The following is a 21,290-nucleotide window of genomic DNA, read 5'->3' on the forward strand; positions in this document are numbered from 1 at the left end:
TGCGAAGGTATGTCTTGGTATTCTTTGACGATATTTTGGTGTATAATAGGACTGAATTGGAGTATTGACAGCATTTGGATGATGTGCTAAATTTGTTGAAGCAAAACCAATTGAAGATCAATAAATTCAAATGCCTATGGGGAGTACCACAAGTGGAGTATTTAGGCCACATCATCTCAGCGAAAGGTGTAGCGATGCATGACCGCTTGGTTTATTCCTACTACCACCACCGAATTGAGAGAATTTTTGGGGCTGACTGAATATTATCGCCGCTTCATCGCCGGGTATGGCAAGATCACTGCTCCTCTCACTTCTTTGTTGAAGAATGACTCTTTTAAATGGACGGATGAAGCCACTGCAACCTTTGAAAAACTAAAAATAGCAATGACGACGGCGCCCGTTTTAGTGCTACCGGATTTCATCAAAGAGTTCATTGTGGAATGTGATGCGTTGAGAGTTAGCATAGGAGCTGTACTAATGCAGGGAGGATGTCCCATTACCTTTCTTAGCAAGGCTTTATTATAAAAATCTCAGCAATTATCGACTTACAAGAGAGAAATGTTGGCAATTCTGCATGTGGTCACAAAGTGAAAGTCTTATTTGATTGGTAGATGATTTATTATACGAACAGATCAAAGAAGCCTTCCATACTTTATGGGACAGAATATACACACTCCGGCATAGCAAAAATGGGTCACAAAATTACTGGGGTATGATTATGAAATCAAATATAAGAAGAGAACGGAAAATAGAGTGACGGATGCATTATTGCGCCAACCCAATATCGCCGAGCTTGCAGCCTATTCTTCTCCTACCTTTTCCTTCCTTGACGAGCTGAGGTATGCATGTACATCTGACCTAAATGTTTTGAGATTATTGTAGAAGGTGTTGGATGATCCGGAGTATCATCCAAAGTTGGAGAACCGAGATAATTTGCTGCTGAACCGCAGATGCATTAGGGTGGCCACAAATGATGGATTATAGCAGAAATTGTTGGAGTACTTCCACCAAACTCCAGAGGCTGGTCATGAGGGTGTCTTGAGGACATATAAGAGGATATCTCAGAGTTGCACGTGGCTAGGATTGAGGCGGGATGTGAGGAGTTTTGTCCGTGCTTGCGAAGTTTATTAAAGAGCTAAGGCAACCACATTGAAACCGATCGGGTTACTACAGCTTTTACCTATATCGGACCATGTTTGGGAAGACATTTCTATGGATTTCATAGAGGGACTTTCACTAGTACGTGGTTATTCCGTTATCTTTGTGGTAGTTGATAGATTGAACAAGTATGCACACTTTTCGGTATTGTCATATCCATTTTTAGCCAAGTCAGTAGCTAAAATTTTTCTTAGAGATATTGCTCGGTTATATGGCATGCCACACACAATTGTCTCAGATTATGATCGTGTATTTATGAGCGACTTTTGGATGGAGTTTTTCAAATTGTAGGGGACTCGATTGAACTTCAATTCAGCCTACCATCCACAGATGAACGGTCAAACCGAGGTGGTCAATTGAGGCATTGAGCAGTACTTGAGGTGCTTTGTCGGAAAGATACTGAAATGATGGTTGGAGTTCTTACCATAGGAGAAGTGGTCTTACAACACCGCCTACTATAGCATCATTAGTATGACTTATTTGAGATGGTGTATGGACGCACGGCTCTGATATTATGCGCTTATGATCTAGTGGTATCTACAGATCGGGACGGAGGTAGACTTAGCTTTGATGGATAGAGACGTCACATTAAGGAGTTTGCATGTCCATCTTAAACTTGCTTAAAATCACATGAAGCAAGTTTATGATCGTAGTCATAAGGAGTAGGAGTTCAACATTGGCAGTTGGGTGTTTGTGAGGGTGCAACTGTATCGACAAGTGTCCTTACGTCCGATGCGAAACTAGAAGTTAGTACATCTCTACTTCGGTTCATTTCGGGTGTTAGAGTGTATTGATCCGGTTGTATATCGCTTGGAGCTGCTGGAGGGTTCGAGAGTGCATCCTGTCTTCCATGTTTCATTGCTGAGAGAGCGGATTGGAGATTATGAGGTCGTTGGATCAGTTCTACTAGAGCCATTGGAAGAGACAGAGATCGTAGAGCCAGTTCGTGTACTTGCTAGGCGACGACGACGACATAGTACTAGATTAGAGATAGAGATTTTAGCTGAGTGGCTTGGTAAGCCATCCGATGAGGGGACATGGGAGTTGGAGACTGACATTTTTGGAGCATTTTTCCAAGTTTTCACCTTGAGGGCAAGATGAGGGAAGCGTGGTGAGATGATACACGTTGTTAGAGTCTTTTCTTATTACATTAGTTATTTATTTTTATTAAAATAAATTTTTGTAGGTCGCGTTCGAACATAGAAGGGGTCGCATTTGAACGTCCTTAGGAACGCCTACATCAGGTTCACAAATATAGAGGACGCGAAAAGCGCGTTTGAACGCGGTCGAGTACATTGGAACGCTTGCATCACGTTCGCACATAAAGAGAACGTCTTTTATGCATTTAAACGCGATCGGGCGCGTTTGAATGCGATCAGTGGGATTGCACTAGGATTAGGGTTAATTATTATTATTAAGGCTTTTGGCTAGTCTTTATAAAGATGTGGATGGCAGCCAAATTTAGAATGCTATTGGATTATTGATTTCTTGCCTCCTATCTTCTCTCTATTTTCTCTCCCTCCTCCCTCTTTACCAACCTACCACCTCTACCATTGGTAAGGTCTCTCCTAACTTCTAATCTCTCTCGTCTATCGAGTCCTCCCTCTTCTTTGGGATCTCGACCACTTTTTTCCCTTCATCTTACTCACTTAAACAACATCAACCATTCACCTTCATCTCCATTACCATCCATAACCCTAACATCCACTCCTCCCGTCACCACCACCTTCATCCGCAATGTATCGTATTTTCGTCTCAATTTTTGTTCGAATTTATAAAGGGCGTAAGTACGAAAATTGTAGATCAGAGATTTATGGATCTATTTCACTTGGTTTCTTAATTTTATGACTATGGGAGAATATTTGATGAATATTTTCCCTCAGTTGTGCGAACTATTTTCTACAATAAATTTAGATCTTAAATGAATCGTTTTGTAGCCTATCATTGGTATCAAAGCCTATTAGTTTGGTAATGTAGAACCCATCACAACACTACTATTTTGAGAGGTCTAGAAAGGTCTATCTCCACACATGCGTGAGCAAACCTACTTTGCGTGTGGTCCAGAGTGGTTTTGTCCACCATGAGAGGCTTTCCAAAGTATGCGGTAACCAGAATAAGAGCTTCCAATCCCTAGTATTCCTACGGGAGATTGTGTAACTATATTAAGACTAGGGTTGAAGCAAAAGCCGCCATCAAAGGCCGAAGTTGTCCTCCCATGTGATCAACTTCAGCACCTTCCCAAGTATTCTCCAAGGCCCATTATTCAAGGCATACTCCATGTCCTCTTGCTTCTCGAACCTGAAGACATAGTAACCTTCTTCCAAATCTGACACCAAGAAACCCTCTAACCATTCCACATCTTAGCCAGATGACTCTTAAGTCTCTCCAAAGGGATTCCTCTGCCTAGGAACCTACTAAAGAATGTCTGCTTCCATGTCGCTCTACACCTCTCAGTCATGTCGGGCTCCACTATTACACAGTCCTTAGTTTGCTTCTTTAGTTTGGCCAGTATTTCTTCCAGAATATGACATGGTGCCTCTTTTAAGCGCTTGGAACCTGCAGCAACTGATGCCCAACAGTGTGGAGGCTTTAGATGCTTTGGTCTGGCTAGCTTGAAAGTCAAAGCTCTTCGAAGGAGAAGGTGCCGGAGGGGCTTTCCTTGGCTCTAGGGGTGTAAATGAGCCAAGCCTAAGCGAGCCAGCTCTGGCTTAAGCTTGGCTCAAAATTAATTTCGAGGCTTAGAATTGGGCTCAAGCTCGGCTTAGCTCAATTTGAGCCAAGCCTGATCTAGGTTAGACCGAATCTGAGCCGAGCTTGAGCCTGAAATGAGTCTATCATCAAGCCTCATTCAAGTCGAGCCGAATCAAGCCAGATCGAGCCCAAGCCAAGCCAAAGAAGAAGAAGAAGGAGGAGGAGGTGGCGAGGCACCACGGTGGCTAGCTGTTGTCGAAGGAGGAGGAGGCGACATCGCGATGGCTTGCTGCTGCCAAAGGAGGAGGAGGAGGAGGAGGAGGCGGGACACCGCGATTGTTGAAGAAGAAGAAGAAGAAGAAGAAGAAGAAGAAGAAGAAGGGAGATGAAAGGAGTCCCCAACCACATGTTTATCAGGCAAATTTGTACTTGTTTATCCGAGATAACAGCGATAACTTCAGTTGCGACAGGTGCATTTGCAGTAATTATGCTGATAGTTTTCCAATAATTAATGCCAAAATAGATATCAAATGTAGGTAGCTAGTGCAAAGGTGGGTGAGGTGTCAAAATGATGGCTTTTGGGGAGAATTATAGTGCTTTTGTTTGTTTATTACCTCTCTTCCTAGTTTAGGAGGTGATCATCTGCAGCATGTGGTGTAGGAATTCGCTGCAGTTGAGGCTACTTTGGGTTTGGACAACCAATAGTAGGAAGACAAGTTTTCATATGCATTTAATTCAATAACTTGGGGGTGTATGCGGTTTTGTTCCAGCAGAATTAATGGCTTTTTTCTAGAGAGGAGTGGCGGTGGTATGACTGGTATCTAACAGTAGAGGTGTAAACGAGATGACCCTAAGCGAGCCGGCTCCCACTCAGGCTCGGCTCGATATTAATTTCGAGCCGGTCTTGGGCTCGGTTTAGCTCTGACCGAGCCGAGTCGGACTTGAGCTTCAGTTGAGCCGAGCCCGAGCTGCCCATCAAACCTGACAACCCTACCTGGCTGTTCGCTGGAGCTCATCTATCTTTTCCATCTGGGCCCACTTTAGTATGAAAATCAGGTAACAAGTTTATTATTCAGATTTGTCCACGCAAATAATATCCGCATGAGTCGGTTCAACCTCTCCAACTCACGAGGGAGGAAACAAACAAATTGGATGGGCCCACCATTCCGTAAACGATCGTTTCCACGAGGAAAGTAATCGCGAATATTTATTTATTGTATCTCCCGCTGCTACCGCTTGATCCCGTTCGAGGGGATTTTGGAGGAAATCGAAAGATGGGTTCTCTTACTGCAGAGAAGGAGAAGCTTGCGTTGGGTGAGGAGTGGTCGGAGGAGGCCATCATCTACGTGAACGGCGTACGCCGTGTACTCCCCGATGGGTTAGCTCACCTAACCCTGCTTCAGTATCTCAGAGGTGTCTTCCTCTCTCTGTTGTTGGTTAAAATTTTCAGTTTTTCTTTTTCTAGTCTAGTTGAGCTTTGATCAATTGGATATTGGATAGTTTCTGGGTTTTTGTCCCAAAGCTTTGGTTATGTTCAATTGCTCATAAATTTCTGTTTTCCCTCTTTTTATTTTTTTATTTTTTTTAATTTTACGATTTTTTTTGGTCATTGGATGAATATTCGGATTCGGTTAGAAAGGTTGGGTTTTAGTTCAATTCTCGTGGACTGATTGTTATTTGAATTCTCGGGCTACGGTAACAATTGTTTCTCTTTTGAAGTTTGATGAGTTAGGCATTTTATTGTTTTTGGAGTTATGGGATTTTATTTCAGTTGTTTTTCATTGAGAAGGACCTATTATTTGCTTTATTTCGACACTGATGTGAAACCGCAATTGAGTTTTTCTGGTGACGTCTTTCTCGCTCCATCTGTTTTTGGGTTTTTCGTTGTCATGCTTTTGTTGCTGGATCATTCTATGTTTATTTCTTGATCTATGTAATACTTCTTATGATGATGGATATCAATTCTTTTGTGTCCTTTCTAAGAACTATTACTGAAACAAGGGTTTAATAATGATTCACTGTTGGATTGTAGAAATAGGCCTGACAGGGACAAAACTTGGCTGTGGTGAAGGTGGTTGTGGAGCTTGCACAGTTATGGTTTCTTCCTATGAACGGCATGTGAAAAAATCAATGTGAGAATCTTATCTTTTTTTAAAGTTGGCATATGTCTAATTTTGGATTACTTCTAATGCTTTGGAAAGAGGGAACACATAAAATTTTAATATTGCTGTGGATTTTGTTTTGGTAGACAATGGCTTATATTTCTTTTTATTTCTTTATCTTTTTGTGTCCCGAAGTAGATTATATATTTGTTAATTGATACAGTGTTTCCATGACTCGAAGATTGGGGATTATGGTTTACAGATGATACTATCTTCTTTGCTTCTATTTATGTGCAAAATTCATTTTTTGCAAAAAAAAAATTTGAAATTATTTATCACCACAAAATTTGAAATTTGGTTGTTGTTGTTGTTGTTATTGTTGTAGGCATTTTGCGATCAATGCATGCTTGGCTCCGTTGTATTCTGTGGAAGGAATGCATATAATTACAGTGGAGGGTATTGGGAATTGTCAACGTGGTTTGCATCCTGTCCAGGTGCTCGATTATTCATTGAAATTTAAATTTATAATTTGATCATAGATGGACTCTTAGTGCTACATATCATTCTCTCAGCCAATTTTATCCATTCATTATATCATGACCTTACCTTTTGTATTCCTTGATACTATGATAGATTTTTCATATTCAGAAATATGAAAATGGCAAAAGTCAAGTCTATTTAAAACTTCCTCTCTTTTAAATTTGGAAGTTTTATAACCTGGAGGAAATTAAAGATGCATATCCTTCTTTCTAATCCTAGTTACACATAGTGGATAAAGTATTAAAGTCAATCATCTCCTTCAAAGGTTATTGCAGAAGTTCATTTACAGCTAAAAATTCATTTGTCCTGTGCTCCAGTCTGGTTCGGGTATACAGTATCTTTTCTTTTCAAACAAGTTAGTCTATAACTGACTCTTTTAATTGTCTTCACTTTGTTGTCCAATAGTAGCTCAACATTTTGTCATGCCTTTTCTCTGCTTAGATAAGGTATGTCACAGCATTATCTGTATAGTATTCCTTTCTGTATTCTTACTTGAAATAGCAATTCTACTTTATCATTGAATCCACAATTGCTTCTATTACTTTTTTTTTAAAAATCTGTCTTAGCTGATTGTATTCATGTATCTTGATCTTTTTATTAATTCAACATCTCTAAGGAGCATCTCCTTACGGCTTTACCTTTTACTAAACAAATGAGCAAGCCGATTTCTATGGACATCACTGAACCTTATATCCTCAGCCCTTTCAACCCTTCCTCAACCATGGTGTCCACCATCCACCTTTTCTATATATGTATTGGAACTTTACTTTGCCCATTGTCAGCAAGCAGTCTAAAGCAGAGTTACTATTAAAGGTTCATGCAGATCTTTAAATCTATAAGTTCAATGTTTATCATATTCAGGACTACATATGGATCATTTGTTTTTCAAATTCAGGTTCTTGACGTGCTTTAGGTCACATGATTGATTACTAAATCTCATGATAGATTTGTAGCCGTAAAATGAATAAAGATTCTGTTCTCCATCTTCTTTGTGTTCTAGTTTGGTACTCATGCCTTTTATTTCTGTGCTTCATGTTAGATATTATAGATATCCTTAGTTTAATTCTTTTTGCTTTAATGCCCTACCAATCATCTTGTGGATGGAATATTCTCAAGCTTCCATGCATGAGATGCCATCTTTTTTTATCTTTTCTTTTGTCCTTCAACTTTCATACTTTTTCTTTTTAAATAGTTCTTTGCTTCATATTTCGTTGCAGGAATCTTTAGCCCAGGCTCATGGTTCACAATGTGGATTTTGCACTCCTGGATTTGTTATGTCTATGTATACACTATTGAGATCAAACAAGCAACAACCAAGCGAAGAGCAGATTGAAGAAAATCTTGCTGGAAATTTATGTCGTTGTACAGGATATAGACCAATTATCGATGCCTTCCGTGTTTTCGCTAAAACTGATGATTCCTTATATACCAATTCAACCTCAGCAAGCACTTCAAAGGGTGAAACTATTTGCCCATCAACAGGAAAACCATGTTTATGTGGAAAAGATGAAGTCAGCAGCAGTATAATCTCGGTAGTAGCTTGTGGCAAGAAGCACCAATCTGTTTCATTTAGTGAAATCGATGGAAATGCATATACTGATAAGGAACTTATCTTTCCACCAGAGCTACGTTTAAGGAATATTATGCCTCTTAGTTTACATGGATTTGGTGGGATAAAATGGTATAGACCTTTAAGGCTTCAGCATGTACTAGATTTGTGGTCATGCTATCCAGAGGCAAAGCTTGTTGTGGGTAACACTGAAGTAGGAATTGAGACTAAGTTCAAGAAAGCCCAATATAAAGTGCTCATATCTGTTACACATGTAGCAGAGCTTAATGTGCTGAACGTGAAAGAAGAAGGGATGGAAATTGGTGCTTCTGTAAGACTGACGCAACTACAAGAAATTCTTAGAAAGGTAACAGCGGAGCGCCCCTGTCATGAAACTTCATCATGCACGGCAATGCTAGAGCAGTTAAAATGGTTTGCCGGAAAACAAATTAGGAATGTTGCTTCTGTTGGGGGAAATATTTGCACTGCTAGTCCAATATCAGACCTAAACCCACTTTGGATGGCTTCAGGTGCGAAGTTTCAAATAGTTAATTGCAAAGGAAATATTAGGACTGTTCTCGCAAAAGATTTCTTTCTTGGTTACCGCAAAGTTGATCTGCAACATGATGAGATATTACTCTCAATTTTATTACCATGGACCAGGCCCTTTGAATTTGTGAAAGAGTTTAAACAAGCACACAGAAGGGAAGATGATATTGCCCTCGTAAATGCTGGTATGCGCATATGGTTTAGAAAAGATGAGGGAAGCTGGATGATTTCTGATATTTCTATTGTGTATGGAGGGGTTGCTGCAGTTTCGCTCACTGCCTCAAAAACTGAGACCTTCCTTATTGGAAATAAATGGGATATGAAATTGTTGGAGGATGCTTTGAGTGTATTGAAGGAGGACATTTGTCTTGCACATGATGCACCAGGTGGAATGATTGAATTTCGCAAATCCCTTACGCTAAGTTTCTTTTATAAATTTTTCATGTGGGTCACTCATGAGATGAATCAAAAGGGAGTATTTGAGGAAGGTGTGCATGCAACTCAGTTATCAGCCATACAGCCTTATGCCAGGCCTACTTCAGATGGAAATCAGAGTTATGAATTGGTAAGACATGGAACAGCTGTGGGATTACCAATGGCTCATCTGTCATCGAAACTACAGGTATTTCATACCTTTGGTGTTAATCAATTTATGTCTTGAGCATTATAGATTGTAGGAATCACTGACTTCTTTCTTCTTTATTATCTACTGTACTGTTCTCAGTTTATCATCTGTTACTAATACATATGCATCTTTTATGATCTTTGATACCAATATTTCTGAAGAACTGATATCACCTACTAAGCATTTTAATATATTAAAAGTATTCTATATGATATAAATATATAGTTATATACACATTTACACTAATTCAAATAATCAAATGACAGTAAATTATGCTATTACACAATTAAACAACACTATTACATAACATGATTCACATATATGATCAATTTTTTTTTTTTGGTTATATATGCATGAAATGAAGGAAAAATTTTATGATCATCTTAACTAGGAACTATGCAGAATTTGGGTTCACTATAGAGGGGAAAGGCATTTTAGTTGGTAATGGTAGCAGTTTATAGATCATATATCCTATAAAGTTGATACGGTTGATCTCTCCTCGAAAGGTTTGATTGTCTTGCAACGGGTTCTGGACAGAATTTGCACGAAACTTTTGATGGATATTCTATAGGATCTAGTTGTTAGATCTGATTGAAATTTAGATATGTTGTTGCTCTTGAAGAGAGCTTTCCAACAAATTCAAGATCTTAGGGTTTGGATGGCTAGATCTTAAGATATTTGCCAAACAGTGACCAAAGGTCCGATGAATCCCAGCTCAATGGTTAGATAGGTATTAGGAGAACTCCTCTTTTGGAGTGAAGGAGGAAAAGTTATAGTAGATGAGGGGGTCTAGGAGTTAGAGGAGATCGATTAAGGACTTGGGCGGTGGAAGAAAGGAGGTAGGAGAGGGCACCGACTGCTAAAACAAGGAGAGAGATAGGGGTAGCAATGCCAATGCAATTATTAGATAAGATCAAATTAGGGTTTCCTTCACATATTTATAAAGACTCATCCTAGACCGACTTTGATCAAGACAAGATCAACCAACTCAACTTGACTAGCCCGAGTTGAGCTCGGGTTCATCGTACATCTCATGACTCGACTAAAACAATTTATTAATTAGTCTAGACTCAATTAATCAATTAACAAGTCGAGTCCATATTTAACAAGTACTTGAGTTTATGGCTCAACTAACAGAGCAGCTGCCAAAAAGAAATGCAAGAAATTAAATTAAATAAATAGGTTCATCCCAATGAACCCAATGTGTCACGAATGAATCCAATCTGATCGAGTCGTATCAAAAGTATGGATATGAATACGAAATATAGGGATACGGTGATACAGATACGATGATATGACAAATTCATAAATAGTAAAATATGGATACTACAAGGATACATTATTAAATTAATTAATAAAAAATATATTTATAAATATATTGTCAACATCAAAGCTTTTGCAGGCTAAAATATTTCTCCGATGAGCCCCTATACTAATATGTTTCTAGCATCACATTTTATACAGACTCCACGGCGTATACTAACATATTCCTATTTTCCTAATATCAAAATATTTTATACAAATCGTATGACCTCTTCTAAGTTCTAACATATTTCTTTCATCGCAGCCAACTTCAAGGAAAAAAGAAGAAAAGAATAGAAAAGAAAGAAAGGCTTTTCTGTCTTGCCAAAACAAAAACAAAAACAAGAACCAAAAGAAAACAAAAAAGAAAGGAAAATAATGTGGTTTGTCGGTGGCCTTTGTCATCTTCGTCATCGTCATTGTCATCATTAGAGAGAGGAAAGAGTTATGTCGTGGTCGACGTCATCGTCGATGGAGAGAGGAAGGCACTCAATGTCGAGAGAGGAAGAAACAATTATTGAGAGAGGAAGAAACATTTAAGCAAGGGAGATTGACATCGAGAGAGGAAGGCACGCCTTGTCATCGATAAAGGAAGATGCGACACTAGGGCACATTGTCGAGAGGGGAATAGGATTTGATAGTTCTTTCCTCTCACTTAAGCTTAACGGGTCAATAGTTGTGGGTTGATAGCACCCGACATAACCAATAACCAAATACAAATTGTATTCATTGCATATCTAGGTGTATCCAAACCTTATCTAGCAATTAAAATGATTTATTTTTAATCCAAATATTCCCGATATGTCTCATGTATCTGGGCGTATCCGACCTGTATCTGTACTCAATATGTATCGGATACGAATACTTCACTTGTTTTCGAGTATTCATGCTTTCTACTGTATATCCATACCTACTAGAATATACTATGACTATAGAGTTGACGAGGAGGCCTAAGTGCTCTTTTGGAATTTTATGACTAGCTAGGTAAGCTATTAGGTATGACTCATGATTGAATACATATAATTTGAGTAATAGGGTGTTAGACTTACCTTTTTTAGTTGATATTAGAAATAACCAATTTTTTTGTTTTTTTGTTTTTTTGTTTTTTGTTTTTGTGCATACAGAATGTGATCTATTCTATTAGGCCTTGTTTGGTTTGAGGTTAAGCTCCGAACTCGATTAGTTAGTCATATTTTTAATCTTAATTTTTTAGAAAGTATACTTGATTAGATATGAAAAAGATAAAATGATGTTTGATTACTAAACCAATTTAGGGGTCCCTAAATTAGTTCAGAAGGGTCCCTAACTTAAAACAAACAAGGCCTTAGATTCCGAGGTCTTAATAACATGTGTAACTAGTGCAAGCTTGCTTGTAAAGACCAATGATTCTCATGCCAATGGTGGGGAGGATCAAATCATAGTTCAAAGTTTCGATTTTAGTTTGGGTTTTGGCTTGGTTAAAAGATGAAATGTTCGGTCAGTTTCGATTTTAGTTTTGTTGTATTGAATGTAATAATATTTTAGTTTGTACAAATCTAATAACATTTTAGTTTCGATTTTGTCTTGGTTCAATGCATCACACAAAATCTAATAATATTTAAGCAACAAGGTTGATTTGAGTTCAAGTCAAATCCAGATTTGAATTTAAAACATAGATTAAAAAGAATATTGTTATGGTTATTTTAGTTGGATGCTAGTTTTGGAGAAAAGTTCTAGATTGGATAGGACCCAAACACAATAAGTTTCAGTGAAATGTCTCGGTTTCGAACAAAACTTCAGATCATATATCAAAGGCTTCAAAGATTTTTAATCTAATATCCGTTATTTATGTGGACAAGTCACTAATAACAAAAACTGACACTAAATATCTAATTCCACATAGAATGGCTAGGAGGATCAAATGCTTCATCTGTTGGCACAAGAAAAATATGAAAAGTTGCTTCAAATACTATTGATAATTTGCAAAATATTAACCGTTGACTTTGGTGGCTTGTTGTATATGGAGTATAATGAGGATGTTGTGTCTTTGGTAGCTGTGATTCAGAGAAGTGGGAGGTAAGCTCATCCCACAAAGAATGTGTCATATGTATTTGATTGAAACTCATGCTTATAAGATAGCAAGAAGATAATGAATCCCCTACTAGTGAGTGAGTGCATATCACTTGATGTCTTGCTACTGAGAGACTCAAGTCCTCCTTCACTCGCTCACTATTATGATTTTGAGTTTGAAACTCTCCTTTCTCTCCTCTCTCACCACTCTATGGATGCAGCTTTGGATTGAACGAAGTTAGTCATCATCAGTGGCAAGGTGATGGGTTACAGTACCAAAATATCGACTACGGAATGATTCCTTCAAGATCTGTATTTATTACAGGAATCAGTCCATACAATCGTGGGAAAATATTTACCAAATATTCTCCTGTAGTCAGAAAATTACGAAACCAATTAGATTAAATCCGTAATTCCTTGATCTACAATTTTTGTATTTACACACTTCATAGATTCGAACTATTGGGACAAAAACACAAAAGAACGTGGGTGATGGTGGTGGTGACGGGTGGAATGGATGTTAAGGTTATAGATGATTATGAAGATTAAGGTGGATGGTGGATGGTGGATGTAGTTTAGGGATAAAGACGAAGGGAAAGAAATGGTCGAGATCCCAAAGAAGAGGGAGATTAGAAGTTAGAAGAGATCTTGTCAACGGTAGAGGTAAAAGGATGGTGAAGAGAGAGGAGAGAGAAAGAGAATAGAAAGAAGATAGGAGGTAAGAAATCAGTAATTCAATAGCATAATGAATTTGGCCGCCATCCACACCTTTATAGAGGCTAGCCAATAAGCCCTAATACAATAACTAACCCTAATCTTAGTGTAATCCCGCAGATCGCGTTCGAATGCGTTCGAATGCACAAAAGACGTTCTTTGTATATGCGAACATGATGCAGGCGTTCGAACGCGTCCGACCGCGTACAAATGCACTTTTCGCGTCCTCTGTATTTGCGAACCTAATGCAGGTGTTCGCAAGGGCATTCGAACGCGACCCCTCTTGCGTTCGAATACGACCCCTTTTGCGTTCGAACGCGACCTATTGGAATTTTATTTTAATGAAAATAAATAACTAATGCAATAAGAAAAGATTCTAACTAAATGTATCAGCCTACCACGCTTCCCCCATCTTGCCCTCAAGGTGAAAAGTCAGGAACGCTCTAAAATGTCAGTCTCCAACTCCTATGTCGCCTCATCGGATGGCTTGCCAAGCCACTCGACTAGAATCTCCATCTCTAATCTGGTACGATGTCGTCGTCGGCGGCGTCTAGTAAGTACACGAATTGGCTCTAAGATCTCTTTCTCCTCGAATGGCTCCGGTAGAACTGATCCAACGACTTTATGATCTCTAATTCGCTCCTTCAGCAATGAAACATGAAAGACAGGATACACTCTCATACCCTCCGGCAGCTCTAAACGATATGTAACTGGACTAATACGCTTTAACATCTAAAACAGACCGAAGTAGCAATGTGCTAACTTCTGGTTTCTCATCGGACGTAAGGTCACCTGTCGATATGGTTGCACCCTCACAAACACCTAATTGTCGATGTTGACTCCTGCTCTATATGGCTGCAATCTTAAACTTGCTTCATGCGATTTTGAGCAAGTTTAAGATGGGCACGCAACCTCCTCAATGTGTCTCTATCCATCAAAGCTTAGCCCACCTCTATCCGATTTGTAGATGCCATTGGATTATAAGTACGTAACGTCAGAGCCGTGCGTCCATACACCACTTCAAATGGAGTCATACCAATGCTGCTACGGTAAGCGGTGTTGTAAGACCACTCCGTCCACGGTAAGAACTCCAACCATCGTCTTGGCATCTCTCCAACAAAGCACCTAAAATACTACTCAATGCCTCGATTAACCACCTCGGTTTGGCCGTTTGTCTGTAGATGGTAGGCCGAACTGAAATTCAATCGAGTCCCCTGTAATCTGAAAAACTCCATCCAAAAGTCATTCATAAATACACGATCACGATCCGAGATAATCGTGCGTGGCATGTCATATAACCGAGCAATATCTCTAACAAAAATTTCAGCCACTGACTTGACTAAAAATGTATGTGACAATGCCAAAAAGTGCGCATATTTGTTCAATCTGTCAACCATCACAAAAATAACGGAATAACCACATACCAGTGGAAGATCCTCTATGAAATTCATAGAAATGTCTTCTCAAACACGATCCGATATAGGTAAAGGTTGAAGTAATCCGACCGGTTTTAATGTGGTTGCCTTAGCCCTTTGACAGATTTCGCAAGCATGGACAAAACTCCTCACATCCCGTCTTAATCCTGACCATGTGTAATTATGAGATATCCTCATATAAGTCCTCAAGACACCCTTATGACCAGTCTCTGGAGTTTGGTAGAAATGTTTCAACAATTTTTATCGCAATCTATTATTTGTGGGCACCCGAATGCATCCGCGGTCCAGCAGCAAATCGTTTCGATTCTCCAACTCTAGATGACGCTCCGTATCATTCAACAATCTCAAAACATTTGGGTTAGATGTACATGTATATCTCAGCTCGTCAAAGAAGGGAAATGTAGGAGAAGAATAGGTTGCAAGCACGGCGGTAGCGCAATAGTGCATTCGCCGCTTTATTTTTCATTCCCTTATTGTATTAGATTTCATAATCATATCCTAGCAATTTTGTGATTCATCTCTGCTGTGCCGGAGTATGTATGCGTTGATACATAAAGTATAGGTCTTTTTGATCGGTTCGAATAATGAATCGCCTACCGACCAAATAAAGTCTCCACTTTGTCACCGTATGCAGAATTGCCAACATCTCTCTCATAAGTTGATAATTGTTGAGATTTTTGTGATAAAACTTTGCTAAGAAAGGCAATGAGATGCCCTCTTTGCATTAGTACAGGTCTTATGTCGACTCCCGACACATCACATTCCACAATGAACTCTTTGGTGAAATCCGGTAGCGCTAAAACAGGCGCCGTCGTCATTGCTGTTTTCAGTTTTTCAAATGCTATAGTGGCTTCATCCGTCCATCTAAAAGAGTCGTTCAACAGAGAAGCGAGAGGAGTAGCGATCTTGCCATATCCGGTGATGAAACGACGATAATATCCGGTCAGCCCCAAAAATCCTCTCAATCCGGTGGTGATAGTAGAAATAGGCCAAGCGGTCATGCATGTTACCTTTTAAGGATCCGCCGCTACACCTTCTGTTGAGATGATGTGGCCTGAATATTTTACTTATGGTACTTCCCGTAGGCACTTGGACTTTTTGATCTTCAATTGGTTTTGCTTTAATAAATTTAGCACATTCTTCAAATGCCGCCAATGCTCCAATTCAGTCCTACTATATATCAAAATATTATCAAAGAATACCAAGACATACCTTCGCATATAGGCCGAAATATATCATTCATGAGGTCTTGAAAAGTAGCTGGAGCATTGGTGAGACCAAAAGGCATCACCCGAAACTCGTAATGCCCATCTAGAGTCCGGAATGTAGTTTTGTGCACATCTGTCGGGTAAACTTTAATTTGATGATACCCGACCTTCAAGTCAAGCTTGTTAAATATAGTTGCCCCTACAAGCTCATCCAGCAACTCCTCTATAATCGGAATGAGATACCGGTCCTTGACGGTAATAGCGTTTAGTGCCCGATAGTCGACACAAAAACATCATGTCCCGTCCTTTTTTCACACCAATAGCACGGGGGATGAGTATGAGCTATGACTTAGTTGAATGAGGCCTTGCTCTAACATCTCGGCTACCATCTTGGAGATAACTTTCTTTTGCACATGTAGATATCGATATGGCCTCACATTCATCGGTGCAGCATCGGGCATAATTTTTATACGGTGGTCCGCCATTCTCCTTGGTGGCAACTCCTTTGGTTCTTCAAACAGTCCAGCAAATTTGTCTAATAAATTAGACAACTCGATGGTAATGTCTAGACTTATTTCAGGCTCATCTCTTGCTAGTCCTAACTGTAGAAGATAGGCCAAATCACTCGTACATGGCAGCCTCACTATCGGCTGCATCGTAGGAATCGGTGGAGAACGAACACCATCAAGCTGCACATTTTTGTTTTCTTGCTTAAATTTCATCTACATGCTCTGAAAATCAAAAGTGGTAGGTCCTAAGTTTTGTAACCATTGTGTGCCTAGGACAATGTCTGCTCTTCGCAGTGCCAATGGATACAAGTTCACAATAATGTCGTGTCCTTACACCCATATACCGACCCGGCGATACAAGCTCTTCGTCTTAAGCTTCGTGTCGTCTCCAATAGCAACGTCAAACACCATGGTCAGTTCAGTATCCAAGCCTAATCTCCTCACTAACCTTTCGTTTAGAAAGTTACTCCCTGAATCGATGAGGATGTGCACACAATGCTTTGTAATGAGTTTGTTTATCCATAACGTCCTCGGCGCGGAAGTACCCGAATATGCATGCATCGATATTTCAGCTTGGATATCTTCCTCTGCGTCCTCTTCAACGACCTCCTCATGGACGTCCTTTGGACACCTCCATCATCAACAACCTCATCGTCTTTCTCGAGACCATTAATGAGTATCATACTCTCAATCAGTTTGAAACACCGATGACCGGGGGTGAAACGTTCACCACATCGAAAGCAAAGGCCCTTCGTTCTACGCTCCTCTACCTGAATTGGTGTGAGTTCGAACAGGGGGTTTTGTGCCTCCTCTAATATCGGAAGGTCTCAAAGGTTGTCGTAGTCTAGTACTAGCAGCCGCTTTTTTCGAACTTGTAGAATTTTCCGTCGACGTTCTAGGTGCAAACCGTCCATCTCAGTTGCCCCAATTAGTTTTTGTTGCCATCTTGAGAGTCTTATGCTTTTGTTCCATCCTCACGGCCTTCTCAAAGGCCTTTTCAAGAGTGGTAGGACAAAGAGCACGAATATCCGCCAGTATCTCATCTCGCAGTCCTGAAAAAAATATGCTCATCAATGTCGGTTCAAGCAAGGTGGCTCATAACGATTACTAACTCTTTTAAATTCAACTTGGTACTCAAATACGGTCATTCTCTGAACCATCTTGCTTAATGTGGCAGCAAAATCTTTATATGCCGCTATCTCAAATTTACATGTAATCCTCCTATAAAAGTCAGCCCAATCTGTAAATCCTTCAGCACGAATAATCAATCTATCCCAATGCAATGCTGTTCCTTGGAGGTGAAAGCTTGCCATCTGAAACTTTATGTCCTCCGCTGTCCTTTGATAATCAAAGTATTATTTGACTTGAAACACGCAATCTGTTGGATTACCGCCTTAGAATTTTAGAAAGTCCAAGCGTGCGGTTCTTCCCCTAATAACATTGTCGGGTTCGTGAAAGATCCTTAGTTTAGGTCTGAACATTTGTGCATGTTTATCTCCTTCTCTAAATCCTTGAGTACGTCCATCACCATCTTCGAAGGGATCAACCTCATCCTCAAAGTGCCAATCCTTCTCATCGATGAGACGCACCGGTGCCGCACGCCTCTCGGGTTTTACCATCGCTGGTCTTAGATTTTGTAATGGAGGTGGGGGATGATGTGTAGGCGTAGGAAAGAGGGGATCATTGACACTAACATATCGCACCTAGACCTGTGGGGTATCGGTTTGGTGTAGTCCCATCGCTGGTCTTTCTTGAGGCATCGATCGTCATTGGAGAGATGACGAAGCCGATCGGTTCATGATATATTCTTTTAAATCATTGTGATTCTTTTGTATTGCGTCAACTCTATATAGTATTGTTTGGAACATGCCCCTAAGTTCATCCGCCAAGCTTATATTCACACCCATGGACGTTGGTTGACTCGATCCTGCCGTGGTCGCTCCGAAGGAATCGGCCTCACGGTTAGGGTTATCGTAGGTTGAGTCTTCCCTTATTGGTGTGCTCTCCATTGATCTCCTTATTGATGTCATCTTCCTTGTTTTCACCATTAATGGAGGTCTGAGGTTCGCTTGGCTCTGATACCAAATTGATGGGTTACGGTACCGAAAGATCGGCTACGGAACGATTCCTTTAAGATCTATATTTATTATAGGAATCAGTCCGCGCAACCGTGGAAAAATATTCACCAAATATTCTCCTATAGTCAAAAAATTACAAAACCAATTGGATTAGATCCGTAACTCCTTGATCTACAATTTTTGTATTTACGCCCTTCGCAGATTCGAATTACAATTGGGACAAAAACATGAAAGAACGCAGGTAATGGTGGTAGTGACGGGTGGAGTGGATGTTAATGTTATAGATGATTATGGAGATGAAGGTGGATGGTGGATATGGTTAAAAGATAAATACGAAAGGGAAAAAGTGGTCGAGATCCCGAAAAAGAGGGAGAGCTCGACAAACGAGGGAGATTAGAAGTTAGAAGAGACTTTGCCAACGGTAGAGGTAGAAGGATGGTGAAGAGGGAGGAGGAAGAGAGAATAGAGAGAAGATAGAAAGCAAGAAATCAATAATTTAATAGCATAATGAATTTGGCTGCTATCCACACCTTTATAGAGGCTAGCCAACAAGCCCTAATATAATGACTAACCCTAATCCTAGTGCAATCTTGCCGATCATGTTCGAACGCACAAAAAACGTTCTGTGTATATGCGAACGCAATGTAGGTGTTCGAACGCGCCCCACCGCGTTCTAAGCCACTTTTCGCATCCTCTATATTTGCGAACCTGGTGCAAGCGTTCGAACGTGACCTACAGGAATTTTATTTTAATAAAAATAAACAACTAATGTAATAAGAAAATATCCTAATTAAATATATCACAAGGTTATATTGATATCATTATGCTAGATTTAGATAATAATATGCCATTTTTTCATAGAGGAAAAATTCATTCATTATCACACTTAGGGGTGTTTGGCAAACCAAAAATTACTAGAGTTATTGAATAAAAACTAAAATTTAGGCGTTTATAGAGTTCTAAATTTTCAAGATGACCTGTTTGGTGACAAAACAGACTAACAGAAAACTTTATTTTTACCTTAAAAGTTATGAAAGTTTGGGGGTAAAAGATAATCTAGACTGATCTCTGTAATTCTGAATACTCCTCTTTGGCCCTCCCTGATGTCCACCATACTCCGACCTTTCATCCACCTCGTGGGGTGTAAGTTGCTGTAAACTTCAGCTTCGAGTTGGCTGCCTCAATTATTCACGTTGTCCTCCTTGTTGTCCCCTCTTCCATCACCTTTCTTGTCGGCATTGAGCCTTCAATCTTCTCCTTTGTGATCCACAACCTGCCTTCAATGCCCACAAGAAACCCACAACTAACCTTTTCTTGCACATCCCCAAATATGATTAGCTCATCCACAACTCCGTTCCCAATTGGCATCCCCATCTCTGCAAGTCAGCAATCCCTACGGCATCTAATAAATAGTAATGGTGGTAACTGAATGCCCTCTCTTTTTCATCAAATATTTTCTTCCATCTCTATGAGATTTAAAAGGTAATTCATGCCAAGATATAGGATGCATTAACCATGAAGGTTGTCAATAGGTGGAAGACAATAACAAAGGCACTACAAGTTTGTGTTTCTGTGGAACTGCTGATTTAAATGGCAAATGGATGAGAATTGTCCAATAAATTTATTAAAAAGGTCTTCCAAGTTGGCTTTCTTCATCCAATGATTTGAACTAAAAAATTTGATTTGTTTACAAGGCAATCTCCAAGATCCTGTAATACATGTTACAGTGAGCAATGAGGCGACATTAATCACTGTGCTCTACCATGAGTTCCTTTGATAGAATTCTTGGCCTACCTATCTTTTAAGCTTTTACATTGAGGCAGTGGCCAAATTTGAATGTCAGTTATGATGGAGAAAAAATATGAGAGAATGGGGTGGGGTTGGGATGTGAGCAAAGGTAGAATATGGAGGAGAACAATGAAGCCAAATTACTGTTATTTGATTCTAAAATTGCCGACCATCTAAATTGAAGTGATTAGTCTAGGTCTCTAGGAATTATTCCTAGAGTGTTCAGGTAGATGGACATACAAATTTTATAGTTTTGGGATAGTTTGGACTCAATCCAGAGTAGCCAAATAGACTCTTAAAGGAACTATTTTATGTAATGCATATACTTTAAAATTGCACTGTTTGCTTAATTATCTCAATTGATGTCTTTGTCTTGTCATTTCCAACCATCCTCTTAATTTTAATTTCTTCCTTTATTTATTTTAGGAAATAATAGACATATCCCTTATGTGCTTTCTTATCCCCATCAATCTTCCTGAAAATAGTATAGACTCTATTATGTGAATAATTTCTTGAATTGCATCCCAAAATTTAGTGTCTAAAATAATATTTCCAGCCTTGCCATCTTGTGATTGTGAAAGACGAGAGTTGTTCCACTCCTATTAAGTAAACATAGCCATAATCTGTACTTCCTTCCCTAACTTTTGGTTCAATGCAGTAAAAATTTGCAGCAAACCTCCTTGCCCTAGGTTGAAGAAGCTCCCTCTAGGTGAAATTTTTCATATGAGCATGCACCCAATGACAGTTATATAAAAGTTTGGCGATATGTTGACCCTTGCCACTGTCATGCTAACCTTATATAGCTTCCCAATGTATTTCATCAAGTCAATGTAATGGTTTGGAGTCTAAATGGATGTCATCTACTTTTTATCAAGATCTCTGACTTTCTTAAAATTGTCATCTTTCTCAGTCACTATTTGAACTACATGCTTCTCTCCAACCTCATCAGACACACTCCATCAGATTGTGTATATAGTCAATATCATGAATTT

The 21,290-nt window shown here is 39.4% G+C and overlaps 1 protein-coding gene across 1 annotated transcript in view; it reads left to right on the forward strand.

Moving 5' to 3' along the window:
• Positions 1 to 5,074: 5,074 nt before the first annotated feature.
• Positions 5,075 to 21,290, forward strand: part of LOC140773106 (xanthine dehydrogenase-like) — a 54,165-nt gene continuing 37,949 nt past the window's right edge. The window contains exons 1-4 of the mRNA XM_073115488.1: positions 5,075 to 5,262; positions 5,882 to 5,981; positions 6,337 to 6,445; positions 7,709 to 9,211. Coding sequence (XP_072971589.1) covers positions 5,124 to 5,262; positions 5,882 to 5,981; positions 6,337 to 6,445; positions 7,709 to 9,211 — 1,851 coding nt within the window. The 5' untranslated portion in view covers positions 5,075 to 5,123. The remainder of the gene's footprint in view (positions 5,263 to 5,881; positions 5,982 to 6,336; positions 6,446 to 7,708; positions 9,212 to 21,290) is intronic.

Source organism: Typha angustifolia, chromosome 13 (genome assembly GCF_048772165.1).
Source record: "Typha angustifolia cultivar Huaian chromosome 13, ASM4877216v1, whole genome shotgun sequence".
Classification (NCBI taxonomy): domain Eukaryota; kingdom Viridiplantae; phylum Streptophyta; class Magnoliopsida; order Poales; family Typhaceae; genus Typha; species Typha angustifolia.